The sequence below is a fragment of the Nipponia nippon genome, unplaced genomic scaffold, assembly GCF_047370975.1.
Source record: "Nipponia nippon isolate SJK-2023a ecotype South Korea unplaced genomic scaffold, ASM4737097v1 scaffold_5, whole genome shotgun sequence".
In the NCBI taxonomy this organism is placed as follows: domain Eukaryota; kingdom Metazoa; phylum Chordata; class Aves; order Pelecaniformes; family Threskiornithidae; genus Nipponia; species Nipponia nippon.
The window spans coordinates 40171129-40186929 of record NW_028262369.1 but is presented as its reverse complement, the minus strand read 5'-3'; the positions used below and the strand labels follow the sequence as shown (position 1 = coordinate 40186929).

The following is a 15801-nucleotide window of genomic DNA, read 5'->3' as shown; positions in this document are numbered from 1 at the left end:
CTGCGTTCATCTGCCAAAAGAAATGTTGTTTCCAGGCAGCTACAAAAAAATAAAAACCATGATCATCCCACCACTCAGCAGCTGGAACAGCACAGCCAGACCTTGGCACCCAAAGGCAGGCGGGGCTCAGCTTGGAAATGGCTGTGGTAAGCTTAAGGTTACTGAGGATGGCCATGGAGAAAAAGGAAAGCTGTTTGTTCAGCTGCCTCTCCTTCAGTTCAGTGAGATGATCCATTTAGCTAAGCACATGCTAAAAGGTAAATATACTCACATAACAACCCGAATACAACCAGTGCAATCAAAGTATGGACCAGAAGCATCCGTATAAATCTGAAGGCTAAAACCAGTATAAAAGAGAAGGCTGAAAAATACACAAAGTAAGTTTATTATGAGTGTTACAACCCATTCAACTTAACTCTTATTTACTTTAAAGATAAATTTAACGTTCTTGCAGAATTTAGGCTTTTATTTTTAAACAGCGGTCTCAAAAACAACAGCATCTAGTAAAGCTGGCAGCCTTTTTAACATTTAAAATACAGTTACCTGTAACTTACTGATAAAGAACTTATAACTGAAATATTTCACCTTGGGAATTATTAGCTTTTCGATAATATTTTGTATAAGATTTAAGTTAAAATGTTCATGCTGATGCCATTCTTTTTTCATCAACAATTTCTTACAGTCCTCTGAAATGAGGTAGATGATCATATCAAGGAACACAGAATCTGATATTTCATAGAGCTGTATTTCATCAGTCTATTAAATGCCTCCCGAAAAAAACACAATCACTTTTTCTTAAAAACAACACTGACCAGAAAATATGAAAAAGATGACTTTTAAATTAAAAATATAAAGCTAATGTAAACATTTGAAACCTCACATTTTAATTTAATATTATTATTCACTTCTTATTTATAACCTTACCTAGTGCAAGGACACTCAGTCCTATCACAGTATCTCTTCCTGCCAATATTCCACTCAGAGTTCGGTGAAAAACATCCATTTCATTAACCATACTTATTAAGACAGATGCATATTTGGAATAGCATTCAGGATTTTGTGGAACACATCGATTAAATAATGGAAAAGATTTGCTGGAAGGTTAAAAACAAAGATGGTAAAACATATTAATTACTGGACAAACAGCTTCAAATCCACAGAGATTCATTCCACCACTCTCGTCCAAGCCCTTTGCAGTACCCTACCGGCATCCTCAACCCAGTTTTGCAGCCACAGCTGGCCAGTCTGATCTGTAACCTGGCAGGCATCATCCGCGCCCAGAAGGAGACCTTGCACATGGAGTCTGACACAACAGGGCACTGGGCATGGAAGCAGTCTGTTACCAATGGTAGCTTTATGTGTCATCTGCAAAATAAACTCCTAGCAGCATCGTGCCCGTATCACTGTACCAGAACATCCATTCAAGATCAACCTGGGAGAAAAAATGAACTACTGTCTCAGTCACCACCAGCATGTACTCCTGTTCCCATTCTAGTCTGGCTTCACCTGCTTTGCTCCCATGTGTTTATGCAGAACCTAAACTCATGCTAACATAGCTGTAAGCTACGTTGTTGTAGATAATTCTAGACCACAAACACTCCGCATTGTTTTTATGATACTTAAGCATTCTAAAAGCCACGTCAAAACAATGTTTGTAAGGTACAATTAACACCACCAAATATTTGCATATAAAATTATTTGGCACTCCCAGCCAAGCTTCGTGAACATATTTATTGTCCCACTCTGGCAATGCTGCACTACAACAGTGAGACATACTTGTACCTAAAAAGGAGAGTCTTGCTCATCAACAGTTAAAAACTTCTCTGACCAGCTTTGCTTCTACTATGAAATACTACCGTGCAAGATGAGTAACTTTGCTGAGTTCCTTGCCAAACAGAAAAAAGCCTAAAAGGTCAAAGAAATAAGTAAAACATGGCATATTTTTTCATCACTTTACATGCTCTCCTTTGATCCAGTGTATGTAATGCTTTTATGTGTCTCCTGTTCTCTTCTGTTTGCTTTTTCCCTCTATTTTCTCTCGTTCAGAGCAGATGACTTAGCTCTGCAAACATGCAGATTCCAGTTCTTTGCTTTATTTTCATGACACAGTGGAATTTAAAATCATGGGTTTAAGGATTTTGACTCACAAATGCCAAATGTTAAATACAGTGCCATCCACAGACCTAGGCTTCAAGCCAGCTGGCTACGAAGTAATTCTGATCGAAATTTCTGGGTTCAGCATAGTAAGCAAGGCCCAAGACCACCAGCTTCTCTTCCTCGGCATTGAAGGAGAGAGCAAAAGTCTGTGCAGGATAGTTGCTCCTCATATGGAGTGCTTTTCCCCTGATTTGGAGATGAAAAATCTCTAAAGGGTAGAGGAATGGAGGGAATGCGGTCCTTGTTTATTCCGGGGACAGGACACTGCCATGTTCACAGGCACACATGAGGACTCGTAAAGATACATGTACAAAAATAAATAAACAAAGCAAAACCATTCTGACTGTAAAGCACCAAGTCAAATACAAAACGTGAGGAAGTAGCAATCCTTAAGAAGCTGTGTGGACTCAAGGGTGTTGTAAAAGTACCCAGTAATTCTTACCTTGGTGGAACTGGCAGTGTGGGACACAGCTCAGCTGCCTTTGGATTTAGTGTGTAACTGGAAATGTTCAGGTTGTAAACACAAAGACAAGAACCTAAGAAGGAAAAAAAAAACCAAATGGTAACAATATTAGTTAAAGTTTTAGAGAAAAACGCATTATCAATTAAGCTTTGTTTACACTTCTGCTTTGATCCCTTAGCAGGCCATATTCACCCCTGATATTCCAGTGGGAATGTAAATAACAAATTAGTTAATTGGGTAAATCTAAAGCAACCTCTGTGGAATCTTTTGCCTTTTAGACTTAACTATAATTACCATTTACTGATCTTCCTGGAGGGCAGGCACACTATTGGTTCCACAGAGAGATACTTCAGCTCTAAAGTCTTACTCATTAAGATAAGATAACAGAAAAACCTAAAATGTCAGAAGCTGCACTAGAACTAGGCCCTTCACGATTTAGATCAGAATATGTATCGATCCAGAAACTTAATATTTTCTGGGCTCTAGGCTAAATACTACCAGGCACTCTGCTAATAATGCTCTGCTCCATTACATATAATGCTTCTGGGAAAGAAAGGCTGGATACATTCAAGCCATTCAAAATGCAATACTGCCCTCTCCCTCGAGATAAACATGTAAGCCGTTTTAGCGTGTAAATGGAATTTCATGCCATTATATTCAGTTACACTGAAAACACTAATATCACATGTGTTTACAGCTTTTTGTACATAACAAATGATGGCAAAATACCCCAAAATGAAATTAAAACAAATGTTGTCAATTTAAATCACAATCCTTGCCAAACAAAACAACAAAACAAAAAAGAATGGAATTCTGACCTCCAATAAAAATAGCCACTGATATTCATATGGTCTGCAGTTTACGCATACCCTATGGAATAAGGGTTAGGCTACAGGTTATTTTATTTACATGTTGGACATGAATGAACTGGAGCTGCCTCTTTTGCACAACAGCTACTTCTGACATCATAGCCATCTTGAACACCAGAATACAATAAAAAAATTTGTAAGTGGAATAGCAAACTTTGGGATCTGATGTCTAAAGGGATAAAAACACTTGTGTATCTCTGGAATTAATAATTCCACCATAGTTTTAATTCAATTTAAAAGAAGCAGTTGGACAAGTTCCTCAAATAGCATATAAACTCCGTTCACCTACTGGCAACCCCCACCAAACTACACCAATTCATTCTCAGCAGCCAGTTTTCTGCTGGATAATCTCAGCATTATGCAGGAATTAATCAACAACTTTTGAATTTGCAGAAGAGAGCTGTAACATTTCTAGAAACTACGGCTTTGAAATAAAGCAGAAACAAGACTTTATTTTCTGTTGCCATGGACTGCTCAGGAAATTAATAGTAAGAAATGGCTCCCTAGCGTAGCAAACATAAGAATAACAAAGTGAAAGCTGCTCAACTGTTCTATAGATACACTAAGATATTCATATTCCCTGTTGCACACCATTATTCCTTGCAAAACTCTGGAGGTCTTCCAAAGAGTTGAGTTGCTCTTGTGGACAACTAGACACGCACAAGGAAACTGAACTGATTTTGAGGCTTTGCATTTCCAGGCTGCATGAATTCAGAAAGAACACATACCTAGAAAGAAAAAAAGATCCTCTTTTCAAAAAACAAGCTTTCTGGTTTTCAGAGGTTTAAATTCTGAGCCTTCTTTCCATCTTTTTAAAGCACTACAAAGCAAATGAAACTCTTTTTTCCACATATCATGGAAAAAAATGGAGTTTGAAGTTAGAAGTTAAGAAGTAATTTGAGAATATGCTACATTTTTACACTTCATTTTACGTGCTTCAGTGGGATCAGAAGCTGCCAAGGTGGGTGCCATTCTACAAGGAATGTTCGTGGAAGTCGACAGAACGATGGGGAACTTCAACATGCAACTTCCTTAAGTACAAAGATTTGCCATATAGAATGACTGCTGGTTTGGCCAAAGTCCTGTTTAAGATCCTATTTAAGAAGAAGCCAGCATAAAGCATAACAATGTAGCACATTTTCAAATTCCATCTTAACTTTTTAGTTTCACTCACCATTTTGCACCATTCTCACACCTTTTTTTTTGCCTTTCAATATAAGCATGTGTATATGATTGACAACTAGAAGATATGCATCTTATTAAGTTCTCAAACATTTGATTTATTTAGACATTACCTGACTTACTTACTTTTTATTAGTCATGTCCTGTCCAGAAAGGGGTGCCCCTTTTACAGGAGTGTTCCTCCTACCACATATGTTCCCAAAGCTGTCATATCCAAGCACAAGTCTTTCTGCGGCACCAGCCATCACAGCATAGCCAGTTATAAACATCTGTTAAAATATTTTTTTAATGTGAAATTATGCTACAATAGCTTTTCCTTCCCATTCAGTAAATACTCCTTTTAACCTATGCATTTTTGTCTTGTGGATGCAAACCGCTAAATCTAAAATTCACCCCTCTGCACAAGGCTGGAGCAAGTCATACGGACAAGTTTAGCCCTACTGCCTCCTTAGAGCTTTCCCTCATCTATTGCTGAAAACGTATAAATTAAGCAGAGTATCACAGGAGAAGAAAGATAGGGGACCTTGTTAAAAGAATAAGAAAGCAGTAATAAAGTGCTAAACGCTGCCTCTACCGAAGGTCATGTGTGTCCCTAGGCAAGGTCACTCAAATGGTAATTTTTCACATGTGCTCACTGCATCTCATTTTTCAGAGTGCCCTTCAAGACACACCTGGGCAATATATCTGCTGAAATGTTGAGCCCTTGCAGCTGCTAGTGAATTTAATCAGAGGTGTATTTTAAACACATAAAGTATAATGAAAATGCAGGTTACCTGAAATTTCAGGAAGATGCATTCTTTAACACATGTGAAAAACCTCAAGAGAGCCACACTGGGGACTTAGGTGACACTGCACTCACCTTTTAGATGCTCTGCTGTCAGATCAAAGCCCCAGCAGATCAGCTCCCCGTAGACCCCAGGGGCAGCTGAGCACCTCCGTTGGCCAAGTGGCAGCAACCCTTAGTCAATATAAGACACCCTGCCAGGAATGCAGCTTAAACCCTGACCCAAGAGAGCCAAAAAAACCCTTGAAAAGAACGTTTTCAAGTGCCAAGAAGCAGCAAATCTTCTTCTGGGAAGCTGGTGAAGTCCTGAGCACTGCTTCACCCTAAGGCTTACTTACAGCACTCCAGCTATTGAAGAACTCTGTGATTCAATCATCCCCTCTGTCCCATGGGGTGTAAACAACATTTCACACACACCAAGGACAAGGCACTAAACTCTATGGCTACATGCCAACGGCTGGCAGCAGCAAGCCTTCTCAGTCCCACATTAACCACGACTACTTTGCAGGGATATTGTTGAATATCAGCTGTGCTGGAGATAGATTGCACATATCAGATTCAGCACCAACTGCTTTCTTACTTAAGGTGCAGAGCCTTTATTTGTTATTCTACTTTTAACACTTGTGACTAAAGATGGGATCTGGGCAAAAACTGAGTCTCACACACAAACATGTAAGTACGTGCTTCCTTAGTCCCCAATGTAGTCTCATTTTCGCTTATATGTTTGCAGTCTAACTAGTTAAATAATATTTCTTTTTAAATTATGACTGCATGTTAATGCCATCTCATATAGAAATCTTTGCAGACTTCACAATTAAAGCCGACATACTACTTGTGTATGTGACATTTGTTACAATAATAAAATATTTTCAGATCCAGCTTATTTACGTAGCAAATATTTTTCAATAATTAAATTGTTCTCAGAAAGAAAAGGAGAAATGAGCTGGCATTGTAACTCTCCTTGAAATATGCTTTCAGAAAAATTCTGGCATTCCTTCTAAAGATGGACGTTACAGGTCCATTGTCATCAGTATGGCAAACACTGTGTGCATGTGAATTATTTTTTTTAAGCGCAGAATGGTGGATACAAGCCATAAATATTGTTAAGTAATAGCTGGCCATATGACTGCTGGAGGGGTGTGTCTATACATGCCAGTGATATGTGTTTCAACAGTTACTAATGTGGCTTCAATTTTTTTCACTATGTGAACAAATCAGCGTCACCAAAAAAATTTTTATCTTTTAAGAATAAGAACAAACAAAAGAAAACAAATATATGTATGCAACAAGCTATTTCACAGAAACTGAGTAATAAAAACAGTGAGAGAAAACAAACAAAAATCCTAAATCCTCACCATTTGACAGGTTTAATTTTTGGCATTTCCTCCACTGATCAAAGCACTAAGCATAAGACAGCATGCAAAAAACCCTATCCTGTTCACAAAGTTCACCTTCAGCTTATGCAGCACGCAAAATGTGTATGTATTCTTCTACATTAGCTTCCATTAAAAGAGTTATTAGGAATTTAATTGAAAGCTGATTAATAGTGTATTCACAAGAATCCCAAGTAGCCTCAGACATATCATGAAAAAAACATTCATACTTAAGAAAGACAAAGCCTGTTCCCAAAAGCCCGCATGCTGTTCCAAGCACCGGACAGATAGTGACTTGATACAACATCAGATGGACGTGTTCCAAGATAACAAGACTACAATGAATGAGATAAGTAGAAATAAAAGCCCAGTCAGAGCCTGGAATAATTTACAAAAAGGCGAATTCTAAATAACCCAGCCCGGCGTATACATGGCATCTAAAGAATACGGGCAGAATTTAAAAGTCTGTGTACAGACACTGCAATAAAGCACTGCACCGTCACAAAGGTCAGTTTTGTCCCAGTGCGACCCTGGGACCCTAACACCTGTGCCCATGATCATTTCAGTTTAGATTCAGCATAACACGGTGCAGAACCCCATTAACTTTGGATCTGCTTTTTCTTTCAGGAAAGAGCATGCTTACCAAGCCAGCCCAGAAAAGGAAGAAGAGGAGCAACCAGAGAGTGTCTGTGCACTTTCTGTAAACGACAGGTCTCCATTCCCTTAGTTCAGAAACACTATCTCCAGAATCCTAAAATGAAACAAAAAAGGAAAAGGAAAAGGAAAAAAAAAAACAACCCAAACTTCCTGTGAAATTAAAATCAAGTTTCAAACGTCTGAGATTTCTGAAAGAGCATAACCTTTGCGCTTAAAATGCCAAGCACCTGGCAGCTCCCCGCCCGCAACAGCTGCGCAGCTCGCCGGTGGGGAGGTGCGCTGCCACCGCCGCCGCCCGCAGCCCCGCACGGCCCGGGGCAGGCCCGGCCCCCGCCGCCGCCCCAGCTTTCTCTGCCCCGGGCCCCGCTCCCGCCCGGGCCTCACCTGCCGCCGGCCCCCGCGCCGCTCCATGCTCCCGGCCGCCGGGCAGGCCCGGGCGGGGCGGCAGGCGGGCCTGGGGCGCAGCCGGCTCGCTCGGGGACGGCACCAGCGCCCGCCGTGCGCGCCGCGGGGCCGGGCCCGCCGGGGAGGAGCGCCCCGGCCGGGCGGTGGCACCTCCGGCGGCTCCTCCTGCCGCCGGGGCCGGGCGCTGCCAGCCCCGTCCCGGCCGCTCCGCCCGGAGCCGCACGGCGGGCGGGCCGCGGCCCCGGCGGGCAGCCGCGGGTGCGGGAGGGAACGGCATGTCTCCTCTCCCCGGAGCTGAAGCGCCGGCGGCCGGGCGGGCCCGCCCGACAGGGAACTTCCCCGGGCGGCGGGACGGGACCGGACGGGACGGGACGGGCTGGCCGGGACGAGCGGCTGCCGGGGCGCGGGGGACGCCGAGGGGCCCGCGGGGCTGGAGGCAGCGGCCGGAGAGAGGGAGGGGGTGGTCCTTTTCAGCTTCTTTTTGTTTGCTTGGGTTGGTTTGGTTGTTGTTCGTACATCTACGTTACGCTGCCGTGCTACGTTAGACCGCGGTTACCGCTCCTGGCTGTCCGTGTGAATTTTGCATGCGCGGGAACAGCCACGCTGAATTAGATCTGTGCCTGTAACTTGAATGACCGATATATGCAGAAAGCATTAGCCGCTCCTAATAACCTGTTTTCTCAGTGCTGTCCCTGTTGTCTTTTTATTTATATGTTCACTAAGTTCAGCTCAATAATCTAGAGAAAATTAATGTTACAAATTGAAAAGATATTAGAAGTACGTTTTTGTTCCCCTTCCTGACAGTCAATGGAAAAAAATGTCCTCTCTAAGAAGTAATACAACGCCTGCAACGGCAATGAAACTGAATTAAATTGAAGCTATTTTGGAAAGCTGTTTAAGAACGGGTCCGTCTTGTACAGGAGGTGGAGCGTTAGGCTGGTTTTGCTTAGAAAAAAGAACTTACTCCAGTTCTCGAGTGAAAATGCAGAATGAAACTTTGTTGACAAACTAGCGTAGATGGAAGTAAATTGGTAATGTTAGAAACTGAGATTTAAGGAGAAAAAAAAAAAAATCTCTGCCCCAGAGCATTTCAGAGTCCTTCTAATCTAACTGGAAATAAATATGTTTTTCAAAAAAGTTAACTTGCACGATATTTCCGAAATTGTCTTTTTAACTGATTTAACAGAGCTCGGTACAACTCTGATTTCAATTTACCTCCCCCTGCCCCAAGAAGTGGTTCTGAGAAAAACAACAGGAAAGATGTCTAAAAACTCTGTGTCTTACAAAGGATTTATTAAACCATTTAGTTTCCAGCTAACTCACAGTTCTTGTCTTTATCAACACTGTGCCTTTTAATACTCATTATTCACCAATTTGTTGAGTGCTTGCATAATTTGTGTAAAATTTAGAATAAAATTCTAGAATGTCAAACATGTTGCAAAAGTAATTTTGTGTGCATAGAGCCTATATAGAGAAAATAACTTTCCCTTCACTTTGCTGTATTGTACTTTAGAAATATGTGAAAAAAGTAACTTTCCCCTGAAATACAAATGTGAAATTTCATGTGAAACTTAACTTTTTTTCCATAAGAGAAGTTTAGTATTTTGATTATGTCAAGAAAAATAACCAAAATTATTAGTAACTTTTAACCTAGGCACAAAGAGTAACCTCATTATCTGATTAAGAAAAAACATTCTAAAATGACAATGCCAATGGTGAAGGCTGATATTAGAATTTGATGGCTTGCTGTCATCACATGTTAATATTAGCTTTCATGTTGATCTGGCCCTTTTTGAATGATTCTCCTTAAGCTTTGTGTTACATTCTTATTGTGAATAAAGGAAAACAGCAAGCGGAACAAATATTTTTAATAAAATCCGGATTCCAAGCAACTGCAGTTCATGGAAAAACACTGGAATCAGGAGTAAGGCCTGCTTTTACCAAGCAATACCAATCATAATTCTTGTATTCTTTCTATCAGCCTAGGAAAAGTTATATTATCCTTGATAGGAAATAACTCAGGATTAGAATAGGATATTTTTTTAAATTGTAAATTAAGTATTTTAATTATAGTAGGTTTTTTTCTGAATTTCAAATGCTATCAAATAAAACATTTATTCTATTTAGTAACAGATGAGTAATTTTATCGTGTGTCACTAGGTGATGCTCTGCTCCGCATCTAGACTTACAACACAGCATTCCGGATTGGCGAGAAGTTGTTTGTGCTATGGTTAGCTAGTATTCACAGATGAGGATTTTCATGGTACAGTTGAAGAGAATACCAGGAAGCAAGGCTCAAATCGGATAAGGGATTTAAACACCCACATCCAAAATGTAATACCGAAAACTCTTGCCTGTTATTTGTCCAATCCTGCAAGTGCCCAAATTGCCAAGACCCATTAACGATTTTAAATTTTCTGTCTTACCACTTTCACAGGAAGGAGCCTGGTTCTCCAGCTGAGTAGTTCAAGCACTCAGCGGGCAGTAGGGAGATTTAGAATTGACATTTTGTAGGGTTGATCCGGTTTAACCTGAAATAGAAATGAGATAAAAAAGAGTTCTGGAGAAAGAGTATTGGATTACAGAACCGTTCCTTTTATGAGAGCACTAATGACTTGGCCAGAGAGGTGTACGCTGGCTTGCGCTCTCTGCCTCGGGTGAGAAGCCCAGGTTGGAGCCTTTGGTCTCGATCCCCTGGTCTACATGCACAAGATGCTGTCTTTATAGTATGCTTCATCTAAATCTTGTATGCAACTACAGCCACTTTCCTGGGAGATTAGTATGATGAGGGTCCGCATTCACTTGTGAGTCTTCACTGCTCTCTCGAGTATGTAATGTCTCTTGTAAAGGCAAAAAATATTTAAAATCCCGGAGTATCCGGGAACTCACAGTGATTTACCTGTGAATTAAGACGGTAACTATTCAACCTGCTTGGTGTGTTGTGGTGGGGCAACCATGGGAAGGGAGATTAACATTTACATTTTCAAGACTACTTGTAGCTTTTAGGAACTTTTTTTACACATTACCCATCTTCAGACATGTTGATCAGCATCAGCAACAGAAATATTGCAGCAATGAAAACTCATAGCATTTTTCTCTGGTTTTGATTCAAGCGTTTTTCACAAAGTCACCCAGCTCAAGCTTCCTAACTCCAAGCCTCTGCTTTAATCACAAGGTTCTTATTATTTCTTATCGGTGTGTTTATTCACAGAGAATGATGTTTATTCACGGAGAATGAATCCTGGCGCTGCCTGCACTTAAGGCTCGACTTTCTTACCAAGAAACTTAGCTGGTTAAAACTGGGGCAGGAATGTGGGTTGGGAGAGGAAGGTCTTAAATGAAAGCATGACAGTTCCTTGCTAGACTGGTTAAGTGAGATGACTACCCCTATCTGTATCGCCTTCTGGGTCAGGCAAGGAACAGAGACGATTAATAGCAGGACACAGCAACTGAGAAAGCCAACCTAAAAGCAAACATTTTCTGCCTAATTAGAGAAGGTGCAGCTGAGCATAATTTCCATTACTCTCAAATGGTCTTGCTTATGTACAGTAGCTTAGCAAGTAGACACTATTCTCCATATGTAGCTATGTTACTTGGAATATCCTGAATTGAAACACCCAGGGACGGAGCATAATGCCACCTATTGTGGTCAAGCTGCTAGTCAGGTTTTCTGACAATTTCCACTCTAAGACCTGGTGTTTATGACCTTGCCTCACTTGAACCATTCAGTCCGAAATTTCTCATGGCAGGTGCTGGAGATTTTTGGACAACTTCAGCACAAATTATTCAGTCATTTCTAAGAATGAAATTAGAGAAGCAGTCATTATGGTATCCCCTTTTTGGGTAGTAGTAAAGAAATTCTTATACATGATTTGGATCAGAGATTTTTAATGGACAAGGAGAAAGAAGTGCTTTCTGCTTTTTCTCATGTCTGAGAAACTTCATCCACATTTGCCCAAATCACTTTGATAAATCACAGTGTATCCTCAGTCAACTTGCTGAGCTTCACAGCTAAGGAATCTGAAGACTGTGTCTGCATGGCGTACTCCTGAGCCTGCCTGAGACAGTTTGGCCTACCCTGAAACGTGCTTCTGACCTGCCACTTACTTTCACCGCTTTGCCTGTGCCTCAGCGATTGTCCTGATGGTGGCCAGGCACAACGGACAAAGAAGGATCCTGAGATAAATGTAAAGAAAAACAAAAGGAGAAATGGCTATTGCTGTTAAACAGCTTCTTGGAGTTGATAAGGAATACCTTGGTTAACAAGGAAAGCAGGGCCTAGGAGCTCTCTGAGAAGGATTACGGGATTCATAAAGGTCAGTATCAGGAAGGATCATTAAAGCATTCAACTCAATGCTGTACACAGTGGGCCATTATGCCTCTTTTGAGCCACAGTAACTGACTGACTGAAAGCCAGGACCGGCTCAGCAAAGGCACTAGAAAGAGAAGTCTTAAAGGAAAATGGGAGACTATGACAGCAGGGGAATGGCAGCCAGAGAGAGGAGGTGGACAGAGGGCTGCCTGGCGAGGGACAGCATGCGGGATTGGAGGGAAGGGTAGGACTGGATGTGAATGAGGCTGAGAGCCAGGAGGAGATGGCTGGAAAAGGGAGGTGAAGATTGAACAAAGGAATCTGAGAGCTAAGGGAGGTCAGGATTGGTATACGGAGGTATACAACTGGCCAGGGAAGAAAAAGGTAGATGAGAGAAGCATGAAAGCTCTGTGGGGATTAAACAAGCAGTGGCGCAAGTCCTGAAGGTACATAAAAGATTAAGACTGTGGAGAATAAGCAAAGGAATCCAGGTCTGCTACCACTCCCTTTCACAGTCGGAGTATCACCTTTCCTCTTCTGTCAGCAAACGTCCACAACGCTGACTCGAAAGTGTCCTGTCACGCTCTGGCCTGACTAACAACTCAAATCACCCCACCGGGTTTCTGATCAGCCTGCTAGTACTGTCAGTTAGTCCACTGGTTCAGCTGGCAGAGGTCTGTCCTATGTATCTAGGGAATCCAATCCTTTTGATGACTTGAGTGAATATCTTTATGATGCTCCATGTTGGCTTTTCTGTTTGCCCATCTAGAAAATCTCACCTGATAACATGTTTACAGCTGGAAAGTTAACTATTCTGTATTCCATATAATCATGAATATGCACAAAAGATATAATAAACAATATTTTTTCTAGTAATTTGATGATTTTTGAGATGCTCCACTTCTCAGCCTTAAAGGTCACTTGAATTTAACAAGTTAATAACCAATTAATAAGCCATTTATTTCCAGCTTCCAATGAACATCAGTCCCACCTTCTTCTGAGTATATCCAATGCATTGAGGAGCTCTATTTTTATTTCAGAATATTGATTATTGAGTAGAGTATCCAGGGACCTAGAAGAATAGAGTGTTCACATCTGATAGCCCAGCTATATAGCTTTAGCTTACTACTGCTAACGACCACCCTTCTTGTGATTTACCAACCATATGAATCATTCAAGGAAGGAGTATAATGCCACAAAGTTAATTTGTTCCACTTTCCACACGAGCAAGCAGAGATCTGCACAAAGAGCCCTTTCATCTCTGTCAATACACAAGCTAGAGTACAGTCTGACCCTAAGAAAGTGTTTTGAGTGTCTTTGCAGAGTTGAATCTGATAATAAACTTTAGAGCTGACTCATTTCAAGGTTTTAGAACAGAGCAGGAGGATCAGTGTTTCAGGATTACATGGTACTTTATATACCAACCGAGATGAGAAGCAGCACTAGAGCTGTAGCTTTGTGGAATGTCGGAATTACAATGTATTTACTCAGTGTTCTGACCGGTAAATGGCATGGGTGGCATAAGATGAAAGAGCCTGAATTGGAACTACTTCTGTTGTTCTGGACTGTTAATGTCCCTCTCCAGTCCAAAGAATAGACCTGCCAGTACAGCTGAGTGCATCAATACAGAGAACAGAGAAGTAATTGTATTGCTCTTCACAACACCCCCAAAAAAAAGCCAGGGAAGGGAATTGCTTGAGTTTCAGAGAAATTTAAAAGTGAAAGATGTGGATTTGTAAGGTTGGAGAAAGGTGTCTATTTTTGTGTAAATCATGTAAATGGCAGGAAGGATGGAAGGCATTCTTGAGAGCAGCCAAGAAAACGGAATAACCTAGGATAAACCCAAATCAAACAGGCAGCTAGCAAAAGGCATCAAGCTGGACCACATGGAGCCTGTAGAAATATCTGTGACCTACACAGTCAGGTCTAGTTCTAAATGAAAAGGATGAGAGGTTTTCATTAATTGGGTGGAGACTAGGGCAGTGTGGTTTTTATCAACACCGAGATAAGCAACAGATTCATTACAAGGACTAGAGAGAAGTCTTTTGTGCCAGCACAAGATCCTTCATTGATAGTTTAGTTCTTGTAAGGACAATTTATATTAATGGATTCAGTTACTGAATGTTTGCCAACGAAAAAGAATCATGTCGAATCCAGACAGACAGCTTGGACTGCAGGCTTGACATTAGGCCCTTCCAGAAGTGCCCCGTCTGCACAAGGAGCTGCTGCTGCTGCCGCAGATTCCCCCACATGATGTCACTCTCGGGCAGTTTTGTCAGCTCTCATCTTTGCCTGCGGCAGAAGGGTTATGAAGTCCAGCTGGCGAGCCCCTATATAGAGCATCAGTTTGTTTACAATATCTTCTAAGTGGCTTACGTGCAATTTTGTTGTTGCTTTCAGTTCTGGACTTTCTGGGCATTGCTTTTCACTCGTTCCTCTAGTGGCTACTTAAGACTAATTTCATGGATTTATTGTGTCTAGACATTCATGGCATGGAGGTTTAAAAGCATGTACAATTCTACCTGTATTTTATAGTTGTCTTTTTAAAACAAAACCTGTTACTGTACAGTGAGGCTTTGACAGCAGCATATATTTTCCTGTTTTTTCTTCTTAGAAAAAGTTTTTGTATAGAGAAAGCATTAGACCATCTAGTCTATTCAGACCTAATGCTCCCAACAACAGACAGCCAGCAGAGAATCTACTCAAGTTATTAGGCTATTTGTAGACTTCATTGTATTCACTGCACAGTGTGGTCTATTACTGCAATGACTATACATAAGAATAATCATAACTTTAGACAGGAGATCCAGGATAAGGCTCTTCAGGTGTAATAACGTGTTTCTGCATAATTTTATAGAACTGGACAAGATCCAAAGCTCCACTGCAAAGCACATTAACGAGACTCAAAGACATGGCATCTTCATTGCTTGAAATGAGAATACTGAACCTCCTCCTTTGGTCAGCCTGTTAATAGCGGGAGGAAAGGTGACTCTCTCTTTGCTTAGCACCAATAGGCTCCCCTGCCAAAGAATCAACAATCTGCTCTATATCACTCATGTTTGAACATCAAGCTTAAAAAATCTGTATGTGGCTAGTCATGTTGAGTCAGATGAATAATAGACATCTTGTGGGCCATTATCTGACCTATTTTTTGTACTGCCTTTGGTTTACCTTCATGTTTTTACAGAGACTTCTCATAAATTACCTGCTCAATTAAAATTTCACCTTAATTACTCACGAGAAGAAAATCAACAGTGAGTAGAATGCAGCCATGGAACCAGCAGTCAGTGGCAGTGTTACAGAATATGCAATGGCATGAATTATGTAAACAGTTTATTCATCTTCATTAACGTTATACTGAATCAGCACGGCCACATATGAGAAACTCTCTCAGATGAGTAGTTCTAACTCATAGGACTTCTGTAGTCATCCTTATAGGCACAGCTATTTACAGGATGAGAGTCCAATAACTGAAATATTTGCTAAGAACAGTGGTCCAGTTCTGCAAACCCTAATTAAATGTTCAATAGCTAGAGAAATAATTCCAACTCTATTAAGAATTCCTGGGATCCACCATTATATGCTACTGTTTCAGAGAG

At 41.0% G+C, this 15801-nt stretch overlaps 1 protein-coding gene across 3 annotated transcripts in view; it reads right to left on the bottom strand.

Annotated features, from left to right (window-relative positions):
- SLC44A3 (solute carrier family 44 member 3) overlaps positions 1 to 15801 on the bottom strand; it is a 117540-nt gene that overhangs the window by 34856 nt on the left and 66883 nt on the right. For 2 of the 3 annotated variants that reach the window (XM_087733766.1, XM_087733767.1), the window contains 7 exons: positions 10317 to 10421; positions 7472 to 7579; positions 4798 to 4940; positions 4081 to 4217; positions 2600 to 2693; positions 925 to 1094; positions 272 to 361 (listed from right to left, as the gene is read on the bottom strand). In XM_087733766.1, coding sequence (XP_087589892.1) covers positions 272 to 361; positions 925 to 1094; positions 2600 to 2693; positions 4081 to 4217; positions 4798 to 4940 — 634 coding nt within the window. In that variant the 5' untranslated portion in view covers positions 7472 to 7579; positions 10317 to 10421. Of the gene's footprint in view, positions 1 to 271; positions 362 to 924; positions 1095 to 2599; positions 2694 to 4080; positions 4218 to 4797; positions 4941 to 7471; positions 7580 to 7869; positions 7992 to 10316; positions 10422 to 15801 lie in introns of those variants that run through there. The other variant, XM_087733765.1, reaches the window with a different exon arrangement.